The 18,083-nt window shown below is 42.1% G+C and overlaps 1 protein-coding gene across 2 annotated transcripts; it reads right to left on the reverse strand.

Annotated features, from left to right (window-relative positions):
- Positions 1 to 14: 14 nt before the first annotated feature.
- Positions 15 to 17,316, reverse strand: LOC106582993 (heterochromatin protein 1-binding protein 3). 2 transcript variants are annotated; one of them, XM_045705624.2, is made up of 12 exons: positions 16,607 to 17,316; positions 4,787 to 4,862; positions 3,814 to 4,009; positions 3,565 to 3,721; positions 3,335 to 3,472; positions 3,082 to 3,153; positions 2,653 to 2,807; positions 2,327 to 2,417; positions 2,060 to 2,219; positions 1,799 to 1,910; positions 1,444 to 1,599; positions 15 to 1,335 (listed from the first exon to the last, which is right to left on the reverse strand). In XM_045705624.2, exons 2-12 carry the CDS (start codon positions 4,851 to 4,853, stop codon positions 981 to 983), a joined length of 1,659 nt encoding a protein of 552 aa, XP_045561580.1. In that variant the 5' UTR covers positions 4,854 to 4,862; positions 16,607 to 17,316; the 3' UTR covers positions 15 to 980. The 2 variants fall into 2 exon arrangements, with proteins under 2 accessions (XP_045561580.1, XP_014022154.1); XM_014166679.3 differs by lacking the exon at positions 16,607 to 17,316 and adding an exon at positions 5,405 to 5,553.
- Positions 17,317 to 18,083: the final 767 nt, after the last annotated feature.

Raw genomic sequence — 18,083 nt, forward strand, 5'->3', positions numbered from 1 at the left:
CAGAATGAAGGAAGTACAAATATAGCCATTTTAATAATGACTTGGGAAAAAGCATAACATAAAGAGTACACGCATGCATGCAGGGTACGTATGAGCTACGCTCCTTCAAAAGGAAGTGTGTTATTCACAATCTTTCACTATTACACAGAATGTAGAAGATTGTATTGGTCTGCTTTCTTCCCGTTGTATAGGACACAACCAATTCACTTTGATTAACTTGTTTACACACACACACACACAAAAAAAAAATCCCCTAATACTATGCAGTAGTACTGAAAATCACAATGACAAACAGTGCTTCCTGATCAGTTAGTTTCCAATCAAATTAAGTATTTTAACCACAGGCCCAGTAATGGATGTTTCACTCAGACAATCATTTAAATAACAGAATTTGTAATAAACAATAATTCATTACATGAAAAGTTGGCTGTCATTATGCTCTCAAATTCACTTAATAACATAAGTCTCAATATCCTTTAAGATTTGAGTTAATTCCCGATTAAATGTAGAGAAATCAAAAATGTTATAGAGGAAGAAAGTTCCCAAAATGGTAAACAAATGATTTGATAAAAGGAATGTGTCCAAGTAAAACATGGTAGAGTGGACTGGGATGAAATGCAAAAATGAAAAGACAAGTCACTGATTCTGGATCTCTGCCTACATATTATCAAAATTAAGTGTGTGAGGGAAATAAAAGCAGTGATGGAAATGTCACATTTCTTTACCTAGGCAGTTTTACATATTTTAAGAGGCCATTCTACACAATGGAGATTAAAAGTTGGGTTCACAGAAATTGAACAGTTCCCAAGTACAGTAAATTGACATGAACTAATAACTGCCACATCCCAATCCCACAGAGAAAATAATTCTACAGCCCCAAACTGGAGGAAAACAATGATGCGAAAGAGAGCATGGATAGAGGCAGAGCACCGCTGTCTTCAGAGCTACAGTTAAACTTCCTCTGTTGGGCAATAGTAAACTCACTTCTTCCCCCTCAGGGACTTGCGAGCTGCTGGCTTGGCCTTCACTGCAGAATTGGCTGCTGCCTTCTTTGCAGGAGGTGACTTTTTGGGCGTTGGCCGCTTCGATGCCTTGCTCAGCTTTTTGACAATGGGCGTTTTGGGCTTGCTCGCAGGTGCAGCTTTCTTGACTGGTGGGGGTGCCTTGACTGGTGGGGGTGCCTTGACTGGTGGGGGTGCCTTGACTGGTGGGGGTGCAGACCTCTTCGTTGGGGCAGCTCTTTTTTTGCCCTTAGCCCTTGACTGACTTGCAGGCCGAGACTTCTTGCTGGGGGGAGGGCGACGCGCTTTAGGTGGTGGCCTCTTCCCAGCTTTCCTAAGGATCGTATTGAACAAATACACTGTTAGTGAGTTTCAAATGGTTCACTGCTATGTATGACAATATCAATCAAAATATTCTAATTGGATTTTATCTTGGACTCACCTCTTAGGAGGGGGTTCATCATCTGAGTCCTCTTCCTCGGACGAGTCCTCTTCCTCCTCATCAGAGTCCTCATCAGACAAGTCAACCCTCTTTCTGCGTTTGTCCTTCTCTGCCACTTTCTGCTCTTTCACTTTTTCAGGAAACAGAATGGCTGGGCTGTGGAATAAGAAGAGACAGTCTGATCTTTAACCTTTCTGTTCCAGGTGAGTGAACTTCAGGAAATACTGTTCCTGGTATAGCACATGTAATGCAATGATGTAGAGGGCAGCAATACACGTCACATGGTAGCAATGTAATGATGTACAGAGGGTAGCAATATACATCACATAGTAACCTTCCTATAGTAGTGTTCTACCTGGGGTAGTAAGGGTAGCAGAGCTGGTAGGTTCCATTTAGCCCATTCCCAGTGATCTGATCCATCCAGCCCATCATTTTGCACTTCTGCAGGGTCCTCTTCAGGTTGTTCACTGAGGGAAGAGAAGTGCCCAGGGTCAATAACACATCTTTACATCTCTGATTTAACCTAGTTAATGAGAGCGCTCCTGCAGTTGCAGGTAGGTATTCACATCTTGCCAAAGCAGTGTTTCTCTTAGGAGAGTCAAGGAGCAGGTCTTACCCACACGGTACTCCATGCTGTCCTGGTTTGTCTCTAACAGGAATTTGCGGAGTGTGGTGGTGCTGCAAGTCTTGGGTTCGTTCATTGCCACAATGGCTGTCATGATAGCGTCCTCCAGGGGCCCACCTTTCAGCAGGAACTTGCCCCCTTCCCGCTTCAGCTGTGAGAGAGTAAGAGGGGCTGAGATAAACACCTCATACAACAGAGATCCAACATCAGACTTCATGAAGTACACTGAATTGTGCATCCCTTTGGTATAAGGCTAACCTGAAACGTTCCAGAGGCACCTTTTCCAGTGATCTGCTCCAGGTGACCCTTGTCCACAGCTCTCACCAGGGCACTCTTTAGGATATCTGGCCTAGGAATGAAATAGTGACTGCATTGGAAATTCTATTTTAACCTCCACCAATAGACACCACTAATGGACATCCCATAGTTCAAAGGTACTGCATTAAACATTCTGTAGATTTGGGTTGTGCAAAGGGTTGCATTGCTGTGTCAAGTAATACTGTAAGTTAGCATGTGTTTACGTACTCCAAACAGAGAATAAGAGACCCCACCCATCCCAATATAACAGTAAAACAGGTATTTACCTATGTTCCACGTTGAGTTGAGGGAAGTGCTGCTCCACATATTTCTTGATCAGGATATAAGACGCCTCTTTGGGCTCACATAGCCGTGTGATGATCAGGGGCAGAGCATCCCCAAGGGTCTCTGCCTTCAACCCAGGTGCCACGATGATCGGCTTCTAGCACCAAACCATCACAATCAGAATCACTGTCAAACAGTGGTGCTCTGTAGCTCAGTTGGTAGAGCATGGTGCTGGCAACGCCAGGATAGTGGGTTCAGTTCCAGTACAAAAAATTTAGGCATGCATGATTTCAGATAAAAGTGTCTGCTAAATGGCATATATTATCTAATATCCAAACTCTGCCTGCTCAAAGCCAATGGAACAATCACATAATGGTCAATTGTAATTGTTAGTGTTGAAGTTTGTAGAGAGGCGACTGAAAACGACCTACCCCTTTAGTAGTTGGTTTATTAGGGGACTGCTTCCCAATGGTAAAGCTCCCAGAAAGGCCTTTACCCTTTAGCTGTGAGAGTGAATCAAAAGGTAAAGCATCAGGAGTACGCAGGCAGATAAAACACCAGACACACAGGATATAGGGCACCACAACAAGTAACCCACAGATCGAAAACACTAAGACTGCTGCCTACCATTTGCAATTCATGTTAATACATGGTAAGCTTTGGTCAGTGATAAGGACTCCTCACCTGTTTGACAGTGCCCTTCTCCAGCTGCCTCTTGAGAGCCTTCTTGAGGAGGAATTTCCTCTTCTCTAGGTTAGGGTATTTCTTCACAATATACTTCATGACAGAATGGGCTGAGGCCCCAGTCTTCTCCTTGCAGGACTGCAGAGGAAATATGATGAGTTGCAGGTGTTGCATTCGTGGGGAATAAGGGAGAACTACATAATACAAAGGTAAGTGTGTTGTGTACAGACCTCAATGGCCTCGATGAGGATGTCGTCCATCTTAGGCAGCTGCATGGTGGAGGTGCTCTTATTAGTGAGCGTTGCACGTTTGCTGGCAGACATGGTTGCCCAGGCAGGAATGGCCCTTTTCACTGGCTTCTTGACTTTCTCTTTCACTCCATCCTCTCTGCAACCAACCAACAAAACAAAGAGCAATTAAACATGCATCTACACCAATATGGAAGCAACAACCACAGGGTATGAGCACAAGCAACTCACTCTTTCTTCTCAGACTCGTCCCCCTCAGCAGTCTTCTCTCCAGTCGATTCATCAGCTTTCTCTCCCTCAGGTTTGTCACCATTCTCTTTTGTCTCTCCTTCACCTGTGCCCTCCCCCTCCTTGGCTACTAGGGCAGTGGGTGTCATCTCCTGCTCCTCCTCAACAGAGGCAGACTCCTCAGAACTGGCATCAGGCTCTGGAGAGAGATGTGGGGGGAAAGAGAAGACAAGAGATTGAATACGTTAATTCAGCAAGCAGATGTCATGCTTTATTCACATACCACTCAACAAGAACTCAGAACAATGTCAAATATTTGAGAAGTCCGATTCCACTCTTAAACCACTAGTATGAAAGGATTCGATAAGTGACTGACAAATGGGACTCAATTGGGGGCAAGAATCAAGTCCTGCCAAGTGCTTACCATTTTCACTCCTAGCCTGTCAATGCTGGGTACATACGAACCAATGATTGATAGATATGTCTATCTATTACACACTAGATGACACATGAGGGCGCTGTGTTGAAACCACCTTGACTCCATCATCTTGGCACTCCCCCAAAATGGTAAAAAATAGTTTGGAAGCCATAGAAATAAAATGTATTATTTTCAACATTCGTTTTTGCCACATTTATTCTATTACAGACATTGCAAATCCCAAGTAGTGGGGACAGTAACATTAGTAATCTTAAAACATATATACTTTATAATTTTTTTAAAAATGTTTAGCTCACATCATTTTTAAGTACGCATTATGGTGTATGTGAGCTAAACATAAAAAAAAAAAAAAAAAGTAGATTTGTTTTTAGAGATGACTAATTGTACTGTTTCCACTACTGTGGAGTCCCAATATGGTCTACCATTTGCGTCAAACCTCTCAAATACCAATACATAGCATCAGCAATCCAGGGTTTATATACATCATCGATATGAACCCCATAGCGTTCGTGTTCATGTTGAGATTCTTGAACTCACCTCCCTCTGGTGCAGCCGAGGGGGGCATCTCCTGCGGTGGTGTCCTAGCTGCACGACGTATAGGCATGACTCCAAACTGGTGACAAGAGATACAGAGGACAAATTAAAACATTTCCTTTGCATGGTCAGATAAGTTATTAACTGCATTATTAAAATCACAATACAGTTTGATACAAAGCAACTTAGCAAGACCCAATGGTAACATCATGCAGTCGTAAAAGTCACCCACTGATTCTGCTATCCATGTGCGAGGCAACGTTAATCACGGCCTGTGCACTCATCAAATGCAAGTTACTGCCCTTTGCAAAAGTACATTATCGACCAAAATAAATAAAACCAAAATAAATAAGGAGTGTGCAATATTCTATGAAGTTTTGGAATGGTGGGGGGCATGGAAATAGTTAGCAAAAATTCATAACGAGGAAGATGCACGTCCTCAGTAATAATATGGCCATTTTGTTCATTTACCCTACACAGTAATGGCGCTGCATAGAGCTGATGGTAAATGCATCGAAATTGCATTGGCAAAGGAGAAAACGGTGCATGCATTTTTGCCAGAGCTCTATCGTCAAACACTTTTTGCAGGAACTAATAATGTACAATTATTAATATTCTTACCTTTCGACTCTCTACAAAGACGTTGAAATAAAAACTGAATCGCTCTCCTTTGTTTAGAATTCTGTTTACGTGCCCCTCCCCCTTGATCGTACACGTAGCGTCGTGGTAAGGTATTGGGCGCGTTCCAAAAGTAGTGCAGTCGTCCTGCGCATATTTTGGGCGCGTTCCTCTGCCCAGGCGTTGCTGACGCCTGCCAGAATTTAAAACGCCTCCATAGGTATTTTACGTATCAGCTAAAGGCTCGGACACACCGGTACGTTTGACATTCACCGGTAATTCGAATGTTTGCCGGCCGAGAATATTTAGCAGATCTTAACAGTGTTGGCAGTTAATCTTTTTTTGTTTTCAGACGGCAGATCACAGTCCGTCAGCCTTGTTAAAATAGTCCAAACCAGAAGGTGGCAGTAGCGTCGCTTTCTTAAGCTTTATTGTGAATGTCCCCCGGCGTAACGCTAGTGGTAGCCAGAAGAATGGTAGCCAGCATTATGAGCACAGATATAGGTATAAAAGTGTGAAGCATCCGGTTGGCGGTTCCACACATGATGAGAGGAAGCCCAGTGGCCAGCAGCGGGAGTAAATGAAGCTAGTTGGATTTTGGCCAACATTATGCTAACTTTCTCATCGATGAAACGTTTGATCTAAATACAGTTTTCGGTTACCAAAACTAAAATCTGTTAAACAGTGGACAAAGTTTTGTAGATTTTACCCTCCGTTGTTTAGGAGTGCAAGGGTGAATTGAGTTACTGCACACGCCCACTTCAGGGTAGGCGTTCTCTAAAGAAAATAAGCAAATGTATGCTAGATCGCGCCAATAGGATCTCACTGGCTCATGCTTGCCTCTGCCCCCCTCCTTGCTTTTTCTGTCCACTATGACTGTTTGATCCCATTGGAAACGACAGGCTGTGGTCTATCGTGGGTTAGTTATAAATATATTTGTTCTGAGTCTTTTCGGTCAGCCACATCTGTAGCCGCATCATTTGGCTTTGTTCTCCTAAAAGAGCCGCATCATTTGGCTCCTCATTCAAAATACTTGAAAGTCGACCTAGAAACATGAAGAAAATGCATATATCTCATGTAAAGCCCGAACAGTAGGCTACCAGTATGTCAGCTTGTGATATGCTCCTTAAAATAAAATGTTTATTAGTTCGCCAGCTAAATTTATTATTTACCGTCTTCAGAGAATGATTTTGTAATTTATTTGCTGATAATTGTTGTTTGAAGCTCGCGAAACTTCCTGGAACGCTTGCGAAACAGACCAGGCCGGGGTTTGAGGAGTCAATGATAAGTGAAAAATAGTTCCTTAGTTGTTAATTTTCTCGAAATCCAAGGCCACAACCTGGATTCTAGCAAATGTCTTAAGTAGTTGAATATGTTATTACTCCAACCTCATGAGTGACAAGCTAATACGTTTCTATTTTCATCAAAAACAACTATATCGGAGTGCCTTTGATTTGACACATGCGCAGTTCGGCACGAGATCACCGTTAGACCTAATTACGTGTTTCTGCACATGAGTTTAGCGAGCCAACGTCTTCATGACATCGTCTACAAGCGTCATCTGAGATTTATATCGGGAGAAGCAGTTTCTGCATACCTTCATACTGTACTGTCTTTGGTAGCAGTATGCAAATCATGAAGGCAAATTAATGAATCTTTCACCGATGCGATTCCCAACATTCACCAAATTCGCGAACGACTTATTACTAGTAGCCAGCCAATGTTAACTAACAAACTAGCTGCGTCAATGCGGCTACTGTTGTACAAAGCCCTTTTTGTAACTAGCCAGATTGTATTTCTATTAATTTAACCTTTATTTTATCAGGGTCATACTGAGACCAAGGTCTATTTTACAGATGAGCCCTGAATTACATATATTACAGAAAATACACACATCAATATATAAATACAGAATGCAAGGAGAAAGAATATCATGGTCATAAAAAACAAACAACAGTAATAAGGTCCTCAATCAGCTTTCTGAATTGTCCTAGAGGCACCAGAACATCAAATGTAAGAACATGTTGAAGAGTGTTCCACAAATAAGGTGCAAGAAAACTAAAAGCTGATTTACCTAACAGTAGAGACCAAATACGTTTCCAGTGGTAGCCATCCCTGAGACCAGCTGTGGTAACTCATGTCTAAAGTTTAGTAATGATGTTAAGTATAGTGGGACTTTTTGTTAAAAGGCTTTACAAATTAAAACAAAGCAATGTATCAACCCATGTGACATGGAAGAGGGACAACAAACTTTCTGGTAGAGAATGCAGTGATGAGTACTAAAATTGTCGCCATAATAAAACGTAGTGTACTATGACTAACTGAATCTAATGGCTTTATGAATGTAGCTGCCACTTCATTACACAGTGCATTCGGAAAGTATTCAGACCCCTTGACTTTTTCCACATTTTGTTACATTACAGCCTTATTTAAAAATGGATTAAAACAAAAAAATATCCCTCAATCTAGACACACAATGACAAAGCAAAAACAGGTAATTTTTTGGTGCAAATGTATAAAAAAACTTAAATATCACATTTACATAAGTATTCAGACCTATTACTCAGTACTTTGTTGAAGCACCTTAGGCAGCAATTACAGACTTGAGTCTAGGGTATGACGCTACAAGCTTGGCACACCTGTATTTGGGGAGTTTCTCCCATTCGTCTCTGCAGATCCTCTCAAACTCTGTCCGGTTGGATGGGGAGCGTCGCTGCACAACTATTTTCAGGTCTCTCCAGAGATGTTTGATCGGGTTCAAGTCCGGGCCACTCAAGGGCATTCAGAGACTTGTCCCGAAGCCACTCATGCATTGTCTTGGCTATGTGCTTAGGGTCGTTTTCCTGTTGGAAGGTGAACCAGTCTGAGGTCCTGAGTGCGCAGGAGCAGGTTTTCATCAAGAATCTCTCTATACTTTGCGCCGTTCATCTTCCCCTTTTTTAAAATCCCCACAGCATGATGCTGCCACCACCATGCTTCACCGTAGTGTGCCAGGTTTCCTCCAGATGTGACACTTGGCAATCAGGCCAAAGAGTTCAATCTTGGTTTCATCAGACCAGAGCATCTTGTTTCTCATGGTCTGAAAGTCTTTAAGTGCCTTTTGGAAAACTCCAAGCGGGCTGTTATGTGCCTTTTACTGAGGAGTGGCTTCCGTCTGGCCACTCTACCATTAAGGCCGGATTGGTGGAGTGCTGCAGAGATGGTTGTCCTTCTGGAAGGTTATCCCATCTATACAGAGGAACTCTGGAGCTCTGTCAGAGTGACCATCGGTTTCTTGGTCACCTCTCTCACCAATGCCCTTCTCCCCTGATTGCTCAGTTTGGCCAGCTCTAGTAAGAGTCTCGGTGGTTCCAAACTTCTTCCATTTAAGAATGGAGGCCACTGTGTTCTTGGGGGCCTTCAATGCTGCAGACATTTTTTGGTACCCTTCCCCAGATCTGTGGCTCGACACAATCCTGTCTCAGAGCTCTACGGACAATTCCTTCGACCTCATGGCTTGGTTTTTTCTCTGACATGCACTGTCAACTGTGGAATCTTATATAGAAAGGTATGTGCCTTTCCAAATCACGTCCCAACAATTGAATTTACCATAGGTGGACTCCAATCAAGTTGTAGAAACAATGATCGATGGAAACAGGATGCACCGGAGCTCAATTTTGAGTCTCATAGCAAAGGGTCTGAATACTTGTGTAAATAAGGTATCTTTATTTTTAATAAAATGACCATTTCAAAAAATATGTTTTCACTGTCATTATGGGGTACTGTGTGTAGATTGATGAGGGAAAAAAAGCTATTTAATCAATTTTAGAATAAGGCTGTAATGTAACAAAATGTGGAAAAAGTCAAGGGGTCTGAATACTTTCGGAATGTACTGTAGATGGTTGCCATAGGACCAATAGGAATGTCGACTGAATAATCTGCTTTCTACCATTTAGCGAGAGGCAGGACCTATTTCTATAGACGAAGCCCATTTTTATTAACTAATGAATATGCTTTTAAGTAGTTGAACACCGTGAAAAGGCCCTATTTAAAAAATAAAAAAAATTGCTCCCTTTTTGCAGAGGTCTGTGCTCTCTGATTGGCTAATCTCTACTGACAACCGAGTGGGCCAAAACATTCTACGAGTAGAATCGGCCAGAATGTTCGGTAGGTAGACAGTAGTCATGTCAAACGGTACCGGCGGGGGTTGTGAAAAACACAACAGGCATTGAGCGCATTTGAGTGCTAAGGCTAAAGCAACCAACTGTAGACGAAAGTCGAGGATTGAAGTCAGGGGAGGTAGGTGCAACTTCGACAGCCGAAAGTCGGACGCTAACTGTGGTTTTCCAACAGCAAGGTTTAGATCAACATGGCAGTGTTGTTTAACTTTTTGGGGATGGGGTTTCCAACCCCAATATCATTAACTCTCAAACTGAAATCCTGTGTGTACATTGTAAAATCAATGAACGAGAGAGCCTCAAATATCACATCCATTTGTTTTTATCCACTAGCCTGCTATATATGAATCCCAGCAAAGTTGGTTCCTGTTTCAGTAATGTTCCAGTGGGTCAAACAAAAACACCATATGATTGGGTGACAACAGAGCCTCCCACAATGCAGGCGATGGCTGCAGGATGAAGTTGGCAAAGCGCAATTGCAGAAACTTGCAGTTGACTGCAGTCAAAACTTCATGACCTTCGATCACATGATTTTGTAAAGTTCATGCAGTCGACATAGGCGCAAGTCGGACAATTTGAAAAAGCAAAGATGGGCCCTGACTTGACAAAAGTGATCTACTTGAACGCACCCATTCTTACCAGTGTGTTTTCACCTTAACCACATATGTTATAGCAATCTGTCAGTCGATGACGTGGCATGCAGAATTGGTTGATGTATGCAACATCAGAGCAGGGGAACGAGACCCATCAGGAATGACATTGAAACGCTATAGCAAGCTTCTACAAGTGAACACAAAACAAGATTACTTGGAACTCAAATGTGAGGTGGCATTTAAGGCATTTAGCAGTGGCACTCTGCAACTCAGAAGATTGCTATATTGTTGATAAGATGTTACACACTTCTCCAGGCATTAAATTAGATTATCTGTAAAAAAATAAAAACTAAATAAAAAAAGACAACCTGGAACACCACTTGTGGATCTGCAAAGCATCCACAAATGTTCCAGGTAGTCATCATTGCAGTCACACTGTACAGATGAGCAGATCTCAAAAGGCCTGGAGAAGTGTCTAACATCTCAGGAACTAGGGATGCACGATATATCGGTGAACATATCAGAAATGGGAGATATTAGCTAAAAATGCCAACATCGGTATCAGCCTGATGTCTAGTTTAACGCTGATGTGCAACACCGATGTCAAAGCTGACGTGCATACCTATATAACACAGATAGATGAGAACATCTTTGCATATAACGTAGGTACATGACGTAATGATGCCACGTAAAATTTTGCGCTGCACGTGCAACACAGCATTCCTAACCTAGCCCATAATATCTGCTGTATGGATCGAGCAGTCAACAAGTCGAGCAGTCATTTGAAAGAGTAAGGACATTTCAGCGAGACAACTCAAAGGTGAAATCCATTAACGCCAAGATAATGTAATTCATTGCCCTTCACAATCAACCGTTCTCTGTCGTGGGTGATGTTGGCTTTCGTCAACTGGTCGAGCACTGGTACACTTTTTTTTGAGGGGGGGGGTACTATTTTTCAGATTTTGCCCTACCGGAGTTACAAAGTGATAGCATCACATTTGGACCAGCAATATCAACCCCATGAGCATGCTGAGTCTGACAGCACAGTGGGTCGTCAAGGATTTCGTACTGAGGAAAGTCATATTGCATGCTCATGAATATGTTGGTTGTCATACCGCTGCTGCTATTTGAGAACAAGTTTGAAACATGAACACACTACCTAGCTCCATTTGAACAACTGACTCTAGAAATAAGATCATCAACTGCGCCTGCAGCAGACGTGATACCCTCTGTCATGGTATTGAAACACCAGCTCAACAAAACTGGCAGGGATGTCAACAAATATGCACAAAATTTGAGAAGCTTTATGTGCCTATGGAACATTTCTGGAATCTTCTTTTTCAGCTCATGGAACATGGGACAAACACTTTACATGGTGCATTTATATTTTTGTTCAGTGTAGTATTCGTATTCTAATTCTAAAGCCATCGATTCTGTCACATAACAATGGAGTGTGCATGCCCATTCTGACTTCGTCAATGCTAAGCTAACCAGTTAGCTAGCAGCTAGTGTGTGGCGTAAGTGCTGACTAGTTTATATGGAGTGAAGATGGCCCCTTTTCCCGACGAGGTGGATGTTTTTACTGGCCCACATTGGCGAATGAAACAGTTGCCCTTGACAACAGTTTGCCCCGACAACAAAACTGCCCACACAGGCTGTGAACAAGCGATTCGGTGGCATTCTCTCCTTACTGTCGCCACCATGCTCGATGCTATGTACAAGGACCGCTACTTTGATGCAGACAAGAAACAGGGTTTACGTGAAATGTTACATACACAGCTGGACAAGATGGAAACGGACACAGTGACAGTGCGCACCGAGGAAGAGGCCACGGACAGATAGAGCTGAAACTTCACCGCTTGACATGTATGACGCAATCCTGGTTCAGAATGAAACAACGAAACAGCACAGCAAGTGAAAGAAATAGGTTTAGATTATGTTTTACTGGTAATGGGGCCATACGTAAATGAAAGAAACAGGTTTAGATTATGTTTTACTGGTAATGGGGCCATACGTAAATGAAAGAAACAGGTTTAGATTATGTTTTACTGGTAATGGGGCCATACGTAAATGAAAGAAACAGGTTTAGATTATGTTTTACTGGTAATGGGGCCATACGTAAATGAAAGAAATAGGTTTAGATTATGTTTTACTGGTAATGGGGCCATACGTAAATGAAAGAAACAGGTTTAGATTATGTTTTACTGGTAATGGGGCCATACGTAAATGAAAGAAATAGGTTTAGATTATGTTTTACTGGTAATGGGGCCATACGTAAATGAAAGAAACAGGTTTAGATTATGTTTTACTGGTAATGGGGCCATACGTAAATGAAAGAAACAGGTTTAGATTATGTTTTACTGGTAATGGGGCCATACGTAAATGAAAGAAATAGGTTTAGATTATGTTTTACTGGTAATGGGGCCATACGTAAATGAAAGAAATAGGTTTAGATTATGTTTTACTGGTAATGGGGCCATACGTAAATGAAAGAAATAGGTTTAGATTATGTTTTACTGGTAATGGGGCCATACGTAAATGAAAGAAACAGGTTTAGATTATGTTTTACTGGTAATGGGGCCATACGTAAATGCCAACAAAATAACTTTTTGGTCAGTGTGTGTGACCTTTATTTAACTAGGCAAGTCAGTAAAGAACAAATTCTTACTTACAATGACGGCCTACCCTGGACGAAGCTGGGCAAATTGTGCACTGCCCTATAGGACTCCCAATCGCGACCGGATGTGATACAGCCTGGATTCGAACCAGGGACTGTAGTGATGCCTCTTGCACTGACATGAGGGTGCCTTAGACCGCTGTATCCATGTGTGGGTGTTAACTATTTAACTGTACTAGAATGCTTAAAAAAAGTCACTAAAATGTTAAATATCGGTATCGTTTTTTTGGCAAGGAAAATAGCGGATATCGGTATTGGCCAAAAATGTAATATCGGTGCATCACAATCAGGAACCACATCAATATTATACATCGCTAAGAATCCTCTGATGTGCAGCTCAATTGCAATGAAGACAACCTGAAATGAAACCAGAGCATTTGAGGGATCGTCCTGATCTACAAGTCACCTTACATCCAAAATAACTCCTCATAACTGAATGTGATCAAGGTCAGTGAATCTATTAAGGATTTTGCTCTGATCGATCCCCTTGCACTGCAATACTTGCGTTCCCTCCAGTGTAACTTGTGGATACTCCTTGGACTAGAGTCTGTAACCGATTGGTGACGGTGTCACGCCCCGAACTGGAGACAGCAACTTACATACATTTTGGTACCTGCTAGAATGTTTAACTTTACCCAAGCAATACATGCTTCCTGAGACATGAAACACTTCTCCAGGTATTGTGAGATCAAACTATTTGTTTAGCATGACAAAACCCAACGGCATGAAACAAGATGACCTACTGGAACTACTTAAAATGACACAACGACTAGGTTCCAGTTTAACAACGTTTACTAAACCGTATTTCCACAGTACATAGTTGTCATTGCACTCAGGCCAGGTCCATCAACAGAGAGACTTCAGCGTAGGCATACTATTAGATTGATAGCAGGGATACTTAAAACATTAACTAAATGAATCTCCCACTTTTCTTCAAAGACAAATAAAACAAAATAATTCAATGTCCAAAGTATTATTTAAGTTGCCCATTACAAATGGGATGTGTGACAAAGTTTTTATTTGTATTACTCAAGCTGCCACATTCCATTACCGAGTGCCTTTAGGAGCACAAGACCGGATACTCCCTTTTTAGACAGACAGTCAAGAAAGCTGTTCCTTTGTGGCCGACCACAGAATCGTCTGGATTTTCTGTGCTTGAAAAAATTTCTTGACGCTACTAATCTCAAGACGAAGTCTTTGCTCTGTGACAGACTTGGTTGACTTGACAGCATCAACGAAGGAGTAGTTGTCAGTGACACAAACTATAGGTAGAATGTGCCGTTTTGTCTCACCAGTGGTAAGCTCTGAGAACAGAGTTGCTAGAAAGATGGCATTGTCAATTCCATCCGCAATAGCAAGGGTTTCTCCAGCAAGTGTGCTTCGGACAACACTTCTGATCCTTTTTGACTGCTAATAGATAGGTGAGAATCTTCCTTCACCCATTAACACGATTAGATGTCCACCTTGTGTGCCTCCATCTGTAAGGTTCCCTAGGGAAGCATCACTGAAGACAAATGGTTTTAGCTGCAGGCAGAGGTCAGATGTGAATGTCCCTTGACAGCTCTGTTCCCTGTAAAAATACAGATGAGGTCCATGGAATGAAGTTTCCATTTTTTATGGCAGGTCACGGTAAGCAGCAATCTGAGTGACTCTGAGGCGCATGTCGGTGAGTCTTTTGGGAGTTCTTTAGCAGCCAGCTCCTCAAAACCTCTAGCCACTAGAAGTGTTTTTGGCACTATACCAGTTAAGGATTATTTAAGGGTACACTCCGACCTTGTTGAGACACATTTTTGGCCAATCTCTTTGACTTCCTCAAACATTCAATTTTTCCTCCAATTACTGAGCTCATCTAGTTTAGCTGAGTCAAATGACAGATACTTTGTTTCAAGTACATCATTTTGAATGTCATTCTGTGTTTCTCGATTTTCCATTGGTTCAATTTTGAGATGATCTACAAGTGACAGGTCAGCTGACCCTGTTGTATCAGAACGTGTAGCTGGTTCAGAGTACTGCAAGTTGTACCACTTCTGGTGATTTCCTTTCTCTTTTCCTGCTCGTCCAATGACGGTTGCTGTGTGTGGAATACCAGTTTCTCTGTCCATGTATTTAATGGTTTGTCCAGTTTTCATATTGGAACAACCATGTTGTCTTAACACATGTGGCTGTTGAACGTTTTCCTCATTTGAACCCTCAACAGTATTACTTGTTTCTACTCCATTTCTTGTGTCCGTTTCAGTGTCCATATCACTGGATGCACATCTGGTAGGTTTGTGTCTGTTAATGTGTCCTTTTTGTAATTTGTAGTCAGAGGCTGATTCTCAGCAACAGCCGCTCCATCTTTTTTGATCATTTACTTTCACCCATCGTGAGTGTTGCACCCTGACAATGGTGCCTCACAAATATCACCACACCATCTTGGCCAATGTCTACTCCTTTCCACTCTTGACAGTCAACTCGTTTGTAGTAGACTTTGTTTCCAGCCTCGTACTTCTCATCGGTGGGTCAAAGCTGTTTACGCAGTGCCTTGCGAATTCTCTCTGAACACTCAGCTTCTGTGAATGCTTTTCTTGCTGCATCTCAAATCAAATCTTGTCAACAAGTACAGAGGGAAAATTAGGGTTCTGCCCGAAAAACGAGTTGGTATGGGCTGTAGCCATGAACATTGTGCATTGAGGTTTTTTTTGCCATCAAAGCCCACTCTAGGGCTGTTTTCCAGTCACATTGTCTTGCTTCACTTGTCTTGCTTCACTTTCAGCATAATCTCTGTGAGTGTTCGATTGTGTCTCTCCAGAAGTCCATTGCTCCATGGACTGTATGCAGCAGTTGTCTTTATATCCATGTTGTAATTTCTCCAGCCATTTCTCTTATTTAATTATTATTGAATTCTCCTCCATTGTCACTGTACAATTTCTGGGGCGGGACATGCACACTTATCCAGGAATGAATGAAATGCTTGACGATTTCACTGGGTTTCTTTGTATTCACAAATGCTTCCAGCACTGAAGCGTGTGAAGTGGTTGATTATGTGAAGGTACCAAACACTTGGTCCTAGCTCGTGTAGATTTAGACACTGTTTCATTGTACTTGGAAGCCAGCTGAGAAATTTCTGAAGTCTGTCAACTGTAGCATGTCAAAACTGTTTGTAAATTTTTAACAATACTAGCTTTTCCTGTGTTCCTGTTCTTTGTGACTGTTAGAATCTCCATGAGCTGTGTCTGTAAGAATCTCATTTTTTACATGGACTCTGTATGATGTACTTGTCTAAAATGTTTACACAATAGTGACCTGAGGTAGTAAGTTCAAGGGTCACTGGTTGTTTAAACACCACTGCCTTGTCATTTTTATGTCTAGTACAGCCTTCTTGAGGGAAGCTTTGCTTAATAGTAAGGGGACATCTGTAGGGACCACCTGTTTCAATGTGACACTTAGTCTGACCAATTTTTGCTGGCATCTTGACTCTCTTGGTAGAAAAGACGATTCTCCCATCTCCAAATTTGAAAGCGCTGTTGCTTGGTGTCAATCATATTTTGTACTCTGACATAGCCATCAAGGCATTTTGCGCCACACACTGTGTGTACATGCAGTATCGATCACAGCAGATCCTAAGGATTCAACTATAAAGATCTCAGAAGCAGATGTTTGAAAGCAGTGTAATGTTACACTGCTCTCTCTGTGTTTACATTTTCCTCTGTTAGTTAAACGTGCTCATTTTTATGAGGAGTCTTTAACCCAATGGTAAGTGCTTTGACAAATAGCACATTTTGATCTCCATCCATACCTGTCCAGTGGATTTGTGGCGGGCAATGGCGCCCTCGTCTGGTTATCTTGAGAACGTGACTTGTTGGCGCCTTTTCTCTGATGCGTCACACTTGCATTCCATCTGTTACTGGCGCGAGACGACAATTCACCAAAGTATTTTTAGTGCCGAATTCATTGACTCAAGTCAGCACAGTACAAGCAGGGCTTATCTCCCTACCATCCAGACAGGCAGTATCTAGCAACTTGAAAGCTGCATCCAGGAGAACCATGTCGTACTTGCGCATCCTATTGTACCGCTGTTCGAAATCAATTATGTAGTCCGTCAACGCAACAGAAATGTCTCTAGGGACTGTCAGCTTGAATATGCCTCGTAGGCACCGTCTTTCTCTTCTTTAAGAAAGACAGAAACCAGTGCTCTGATCAAAGTTCCCATACCATCATCCTTGTTCAAATCCTCAGAGGCATAATACCACTTGCGGTGGTATTATTCCTCGAGCGATAATACCACAAGTGCTTGCTTTTTCTCGTCCAGATTAGTAAGTAACCAGTGTCCAGTTTCCAAGTTCATTTTTCCAATTTTCATACGACCTCTCCTCGTCGAAGCGAGGTGGCACATTGTAGTTATTTGCCATCTTCTGCTACCAACGTTAACTTAAAATGACACCGACTAGGTTCCAGTTTAACAACGTTTACTAAACCGTATTTCCACAGTACACGGTTGCCATTGCACTCCAACCAGGTCCATCAGCAGACTTCCGCGCAGGCGTACTAATCACTAGCACCGTAATAACAGAATATAGGGATACTTAAAACATTAACGTAACAGTTAGTTGGGATGCAAGATGATTTTTAAACCAGTGATTTTGCACTGCGGTGTGCTGAACCGGATCCCACAGGATGCCAAATGTTGAACATTCTTTTGAACTCCTGAAAGTGACAACGTAGCAATTCTAATTGAAATGCTGCAGTATAGTATCTGGGATATGGCGCTCCCAGATATGTTTACCAGTCACCAACCTTTGTCTTGCAGAAGCAAGCCACTGTAGACTACTGTCTACCAATACCATACTGGTTTCCGGTCTGTCAGAAGGTGAAATTGTCTGAAATGTGATCAAAGAATGGTGTGATACAGGCTCTTTTACCCTCTTACATTTCTGCAGGCTGTATGTGCTCATCCACTACAGTTGACTGTCACTTCATTGACTCTACACCTGAATCACAAGTCATAGATACAAGAGCATTACATAGGAATTCTGGCAAACATCCTAAGGCAATTTAAGACATGCAAGATATGACTTGTCCTACATCATTCATGCCGCATCAGGCTCAGCTAGTTCGTTACACCCACCGCTCGGGCAAACATAAGATGTAGGGTCAATTCCTGTGGAGGTTAAAGGTACTGTCGATACTTAACTTTTCAACCAAGACGCATTAATAAAAAGGTACAAACCGGCAACTCTTGGAATACAATGGAAGTTGACTCAAATTATTTGTAT

This window comes from Salmo salar, chromosome 22, assembly GCF_965601325.2.
Source record: "Salmo salar chromosome 22, fSalSal1, whole genome shotgun sequence".
NCBI classification, from domain to species: domain Eukaryota; kingdom Metazoa; phylum Chordata; class Actinopteri; order Salmoniformes; family Salmonidae; genus Salmo; species Salmo salar.